General features: G+C 30.4%; 1 protein-coding gene across 1 annotated transcript in view; it reads left to right on the plus strand.

The window, feature by feature from the left end:
* LOC137049789 (protein FAM234B-like) overlaps positions 1–69 on the plus strand; it is an 11,297-nt gene extending 11,228 nt beyond the window's left edge. Inside the window, exon 6 of the mRNA XM_067428472.1 lies at positions 1–69. This exon is cut by the window's left edge and continues 171 nt beyond it. Coding sequence (XP_067284573.1) covers positions 1–54 — 54 coding nt within the window. The 3' untranslated portion in view covers positions 55–69.
* Positions 70–7,308: the final 7,239 nt, after the last annotated feature.

A 7,308-nucleotide genomic window follows, 5' to 3' on the forward strand; every position in this document is an offset into this window, starting at 1 on the left:
CAAAGCTCAAATGAATTGACTGTAGTAAATGAAAAGCTGACACCCTCAGGGTAATGCCGATTGTGATGTTTAGATGTAAACTCTTGCATTAGCCGAATGTTCTCGGTGTAGACTGAGATGCAAAGGCAGCTCTAAGAGTGAGAGTGGTCCAGACCAACCGTACGGAAGGATGACTACGGTCGGTGTGCTTAACCAAGATGGCTTCGGCAGACGCGCATTAGCATTAGACACACCTTACGGGATAACTGGATCAAGTCTCGCCTGAAAAAGTCTTAAAACTACTGTTTGTGACACAATAACAGTAGTATTTTTAAATTACGTTGAGTTTCTCATCCGCTATTCCGGTTGGTGCGAGCTTTGCTGGTTTTATACTCATCCATATGGTACTATTAGTTATAAATATTATATTTAACCAACTACTGTTATGTTGTAATGCTTAATATTTGAAACAACCCATAAATTGGTTAAACATCTTACATTTGGGTATTTAAGATAGGTTGGAGGTTATCCTAACTTTAAAGAAGTTATTTACGATGATTTTTAAGAACATTTTTTTCGTGAATATGAATACTTCTTAAATTTGAGATCTACAAACGCTCTTATTCTCAGCACTCTCACCCTGCACCGTCCGCACCATAGGTCACGTCGATGAGTACACGAAGAGCTCTCCGTACCTGAAAACACTGCCTCAACATTAGCAGAAGAGAATAAAGTCCCGCGGGCTAAAGGATGTTCATCCGCTCACACTGCAGCAGCTGCCTGGGGATATACCTTTTGCTCATTGAGCTCAGTCACTAGATTTCTGTCTTTAAATCAGAATCAGCTCTGGGCCTAATCGTTTTCGACGACCTGCACCACCTTTTCAGCAGAACTCTTCATCATGTGCAAACTGCACAAGCGTTAGAACAGCTACGGCACTTTGGCCTTTAGGCTTCCAGAACAAGTTTGTGAACTCGCAGAACAGCATCTCTCTGTGACTCTTAGTGAAGAGACTCTTCAGTGGGCAAAGCAGAAGATTCTTCTGAGCTATACCTGCTGAGCTACATTAGCATTAATGCGCAGATATCTTTAGGCCAGCTAGGTTTGATATGTTTACTTGGGTCAAACAGACGAACAGCTGCAGGCTGAAGATGAACACAAATGTGCACGCACAGCAGTCACCACAGCAGGAGCAGAAGCACACACACGCTCTTCTTTATGAACCATCTCTAACTCCCGTAACATACGATTCTCATGCGCTTGCCGTTTGATTTTCAACTCCAGTTGTTTAAATTTCTGATTGAGATGGCGAATCAGGTTCTAGAACAGCACTCTTTTCACTTTCGCCGTCCGTTCCTGCAGATAACAGACCTTGCCTGACCAGTTTAGCATTAGCTTCTGCTTTAGCTACCTGTTTAGCATTAGCTTCCGCTTTAGCTACCTGTTTAGCATTAGCTTCCGCTTTAGCTACCTGTTTAGGTGCAGAGCTTAAAATAGAAAAATCCAATATTTCAGCAATCTGTGTTAGGTCTTTCTCATCTAGCTCCATATACACACTGTGTTAAGAATTCATTCACACATGGACGAGCAGCAAACTTCCACTTGTTGAACTTATGTCTTAAAAATTTGAAATTAATAATAAACTAGGTCAAAATTTACAGTCGAAATTATGGCTTAAGTTGTTAATCCTTAACAGTATAATAATATCTAAACTAACTCGCAGAACATCAGCTTTCACCAACTCTTAGTGAAGAGACTCTTCAGTGGGCAGAGCAGAACATACTTCTGAGCTTTACCTGCTGAGCTACATTAGCATTAACAGCTACATATCTTTAGGCCAGTTAAGTTTAATATGTTTATTTGGGTCAAATAGACGAACAGCTGCAGGCTGAAGATGAACACAAATGTGCACGCACACCAGTCACCACAGCAGGAGCAGAAGCACACACACACTCTTCTTTATGAACCATCTCTAACTTAAAAAGCTGAAATTATCATATACTGGGTCAAAATGTACAAAGTCGAAATTATGTCTTAAAAGCTAAAATTATCACATACTGGGCCAAAATGTACAAAGTGGAAATCATGTCTTAAAAAGCTGAAATTATCATATTATAGGTCAAAATTTACAAAGTGGAAATTATGTCTTAAAAAGCTGTAATTATCATATTATAGGTCAACATTTACAAAGTGGAAATCATGTCTTAAAAAGCTGAAATTATCATATTCTAGGTCAAAATTTACAAAGTCGAAATTATGTCTTAAAAAGCTGAAATTATCATATTATAGGTCAAAATTTACAAAGTCGAAATTATGTCTTAAAAGCTGAAATTATCATATTCTAGGTCAACATTTACAAAGTCGAAATCATGTCTTAAAAGCTGAAATTATCATATTATAGGTCAAAATTTACAAAGTGGAAATCATGTCTTAAAAAGCTGAAATTATCATATTCTAGGTCAAAATTTACAAAGTCGAAATTATGTCTTAAAAAGCTGAAATTATCATATTATAGGTCAAAATTTACAAAGTCGAAATTATGTCTTAAAAGCTGAAATTATCATATTATAGGTCAACATTTACAAAGTGGAAATCATGTCTTAAAAAGCTGAAATTATCACATACTGGGTCAAAATTTACAAAGTCGAAATTATGTCTTAAAAAGCTGAAATTATCATATTCTAGGTCAACATTTACAAAGTGGAAATTATGTCTTAAAAAGCTGAAATTATCATATTTTAGGTCAACATTTACAAAGTCGAAATTATGTCTTAAAAGCTGAAATTATCATATTCTAGGTCAAAATTTACAAAGTGGAAATTATGTCTTAAAAAGCTGAAATTATCACATACTGGGTCAAAATTTACAAAGTCGAAATCATGTCTTAAAAGCTGAAATTATCATATTTTAGGTCAACATTTACAAAGTGGAAATCATGTCTTAAAAAGCTGAAATTATCACATACTGGGTCAAAATTTACAAAGTGGAAATCATGTCTTAAAAGCTGAAATTATCATATTTTAGGTCAACATTTACAAAGTCGAAATCATGTCTTAAAAAGCTGAAATTATCATATTATAGGTCAACATTTACAAAGTCGAAATCATGTCTTAAAAAGCTGAAATTATCATATTCTAGGTCAAAATTTACAAAGTGGAAATCATGTCTTAAAAAGCTGAAATTATCACATACTGGGTCAAAATTTACAAAGTGGAAATCATGTCTTAAAAGCTGAAATTATCATATTTTAGGTCAACATTTACAAAGTGGAAATTATGTCTTAAAAAGCTGAAATTATCATATTCTAGGTCAAAATTTACAAAGTCGAAATCATGTCTTAAAAGCTGAAATTATCACATACTAGGTCAACATTTACAAAGTCGAAATTATGTCTTAAAAAGCTGAAATTATCATATTCTAGGTCAAAATTTACAAAGTGGAAATCATGTCTTAAAAAGCTGAAATTATCATATTCTAGGTCAAAATTTACAAAGTGGAAATCATGTCTTAAAAGCTGAAATTATCATATTATAGGTCAAAATTTACAAAGTCGAAATTATGTCTTAAAAAGCTGTAATTATCATATACTAGGTCAACATTTACAAAGTCGAAATCATGTCTTAAAAGCTGAAATTATCATATTCTAGGTCAAAATTTACAAAGTGGAAATCATGTCTTAAAAAGCTGAAATTATCATATTCTAGGTCAAAATTTACAAAGTCGAAATTATGTCTTAAAAGCTGAAATTATCATATTCTAGGTCAACATTTACAAAGTCGAAATTATGTCTAAAAAAGCTGAAATTGTCATATTATAGGTCAAAATTTACAAAGTGGAAATTATGTCTTAAAAAGCTGAAATTATCATATTCTAGGTCAAAATTTACAAAGTGGAAATTATGTCTTAAAAAGCTGAAATTATCACATACTAGGTCAAAATTTACAAAGTCGAAATCATGTCTTAAAAGCTGAAATTATCATATTCTAGGTCAACATTTACAAAGTGGAAATTATGTCTTAAAAAGCTGAAATTATCACATACTGGGTCAAAATTTACAAAGTGGAAATCATGTCTTAAAAGCTGAAATTATCATATTTTAGGTCAACATTTACAAAGTGGAAATTATGTCTTAAAAAGCTGAAATTATCACATACTGGGTCAAAATTTACAAAGTGGAAATCATGTCTTAAAAGCTGAAATTATCATATTTTAGGTCAACATTTACAAAGTGGAAATTATGTCTTAAAAAGCTGAAATTATCACATACTGGGTCAAAATTTACAAAGTGGAAATCATGTCTTAAAAGCTGAAATTATCATATTTTAGGTCAAAATTTACAAAGTCGAAATTATGTCTTAAAAGCTGAAATTATCATATTCTAGGTCAAAATTTACAAAGTGGAAATCATGTCTTAAAAAGCTGAAATTATCATATTCTAGGTCAAAATTTACAAAGTCGAAATTATGTCTTAAAAGCTGAAATTATCATATTCTAGGTCAACATTTACAAAGTCGAAATTATGTCTTAAAAAGCTGAAATTATCATATTATAGGTCAAAATTTACAAAGTGGAAATTATGTCTTAAAAAGCTGAAATTATCACATACTGGGTCAAAATTTACAAAGTCGAAATCATGTCTTAAAAGCTGAAATTATCATATTTTAGGTCAACATTTACAAAGTGGAAATTATGTCTTAAAAGCTGAAATTATCATATTCTAGGTCAACATTTACAAAGTGGAAATTATGTCTTAAAAAGCTGAAATTATCACATACTGGGTCAAAATTTACAAAGTGGAAATCATGTCTTAAAAGCTGAAATTATCATATTTTAGGTCAACATTTACAAAGTGGAAATTATGTCTTAAAAAGCTGAAATTATCATATTATAGGTCAACATTTACAAAGTGGAAATCATGTCTTAAAAGCTGAAATTATCACATACTAGGTCAACATTTACAAAGTCGAAATTATGTCTTAAAAAGCTGAAATTATCATATTATAGGTCAAAATTTACAAAGTGGAAATTATGTCTTAAAAAGCTGAAATTATCACATACTGGGTCAAAATTTACAAAGTCGAAATCATGTCTTAAAAGCTGAAATTATCATATTTTAGGTCAACATTTACAAAGTGGAAATTATGTCTTAAAAAGCTGAAATTATCACATACTGGGTCAAAATTTACAAAGTGGAAATCATGTCTTAAAAGCTGAAATTATCATATTTTAGGTCAACATTTACAAAGTGGAAATTATGTCTTAAAAAGCTGAAATTATCACATACTGGGTCAACATTTACAAAGTGGAAATCATGTCTTAAAAAGCTGAAATTATCATATTTTAGGTCAACATTTACAAAGTGGAAATTATGTCTTAAAAAGCTGAAATTATCATATTCTAGGTCAACATTTACAAAGTGGAAATTATGTCTTAAAAAGCTGAAATTATCATATTCTAGGTCAACATTTACAAAGTCGAAATTATGTCTTAAAAAGCTGAAATTATCACATACTGGGTCAAAATTTACAAAGTGGAAATCATGTCTTAAAAAGCTGAAATTATCATATTCTAGGTCAACATTTACAAAGTGGAAATTATGTCTTAAAAGCTGAAATTATCATATTCTAGGTCAAAATTTACAAAGTGGAAATCATGTCTTAAAAGCTGAAATTATCATATACTAGGTCAACATTTACAAAGTGGAAATTATGTCTTAAAAAGCTGAAATTATCATATTCTAGGTCAAAATTTACAAAGTCGAAATTATGTCTTAAAAAGCTGAAATTATCATATTATAGGTCAAAATTTACAAAGTCGAAATCATGTCTTAAAAAGCTGAACTTATCATATTATAGGTCAAAATTTACAAGGTCGAAATTATGTCTTAAAAAGCTGAAATTATCATATTATAGGTCAAAATTTACAAAGTGGAAATTATGTCTTAAAAAGCTGTAATTATCATATACTAGGTCAACATTTACAAAGTCGAAATCATGTCTTAAAAAGCTGAAATTATCATATTATAGGTCAAAATTTACAAAGTGGAAATTATGTCTTAAAAAGCTGAAATTATCATATTTTAGGTCAACATTTACAAAGTGGAAATTATGTCTTAAAAAGCTGAAATTATCACATACTGGGTCAAAATTTACAAAGTGGAAATCATGTCTTAAAAAGCTGAAATTATCATATTCTAGGTCAACATTTACAAAGTGGAAATTATGTCTTAAAAGCTGAAATTATCATATTCTAGGTCAAAATTTACAAAGTGGAAATCATGTCTTAAAAAGCTGAAATTATCATATTCTAGGTCAACATTTACAAAGTCGAAATTATGTCTTAAAAGCTGAAATTATCATATTATAGGTCAAAATTTACAAAGTGGAAATCATGTCTTAAAAAGCTGAAATTATCATATTCTAGGTCAACATTTACAAAGTGGAAATTATGTCTTAAAAAGCTGAAATTATCACATACTGGGTCAAAATTTACAAAGTCGAAATCATGTCTTAAAAAGCTGAAATTATCATATACTAGGTCAACATTTACAAAGTGGAAATTATGTCTTAAAAAGCTGAAATTATCATATTCTAGGTCAAAATTTACAAAGTCGAAATTATGTCTTAAAAAGCTGAAATTATCATATTATAGGTCAAAATTTACAAAGTCGAAATCATGTCTTAAAAAGCTGAACTTATCATATTATAGGTCAAAATTTACAAGGTCGAAATTATGTCTTAAAAAGCTGAAATTATCATATTATAGGTCAAAATTTACAAAGTGGAAATTATGTCTTAAAAAGCTGTAATTATCATATACTAGGTCAACATTTACAAAGTCGAAATCATGTCTTAAAAAGCTGAAATTATCATATTATAGGTCAAAATTTACAAAGTCGAAATTATGTCTTAAAAAGCTGTAATTATCATATACTAGGTCAACATTTACAAAGTCGAAATCATGTCTTAAAAGCTGAAATTATCATATTCTAGGTCAAAATTTACAAAGTGGAAATCATGTCTTAAAAGCTGAAATTATCATATTCTAGGTCAAAATTTACAAAGTGGAAATCATGTCTTAAAAAGCTGAAATTATCATATTCTAGGTCAACATTTACAAAGTGGAAATCATGTCTTAAAAAGCTGAAATTATCATATTTTAGGTCAACATTTACAAAGTGGAAATTATGTCTTAAAAAGCTGAAATTATCATATTCTAGGTCAAAATTTACAAAGTCGAAATTATGTCTTAAAAGCTGAAATTATCATATTCTAGGTCAACATTTACAAAGTCGAAATTATGTCTTAAAAAGCTGAAATTGTCATATTA

The sequence above is a fragment of the Pseudorasbora parva genome, chromosome 2, assembly GCF_024679245.1.
Source record: "Pseudorasbora parva isolate DD20220531a chromosome 2, ASM2467924v1, whole genome shotgun sequence".
NCBI lineage: Eukaryota > Metazoa > Chordata > Actinopteri > Cypriniformes > Gobionidae > Pseudorasbora > Pseudorasbora parva.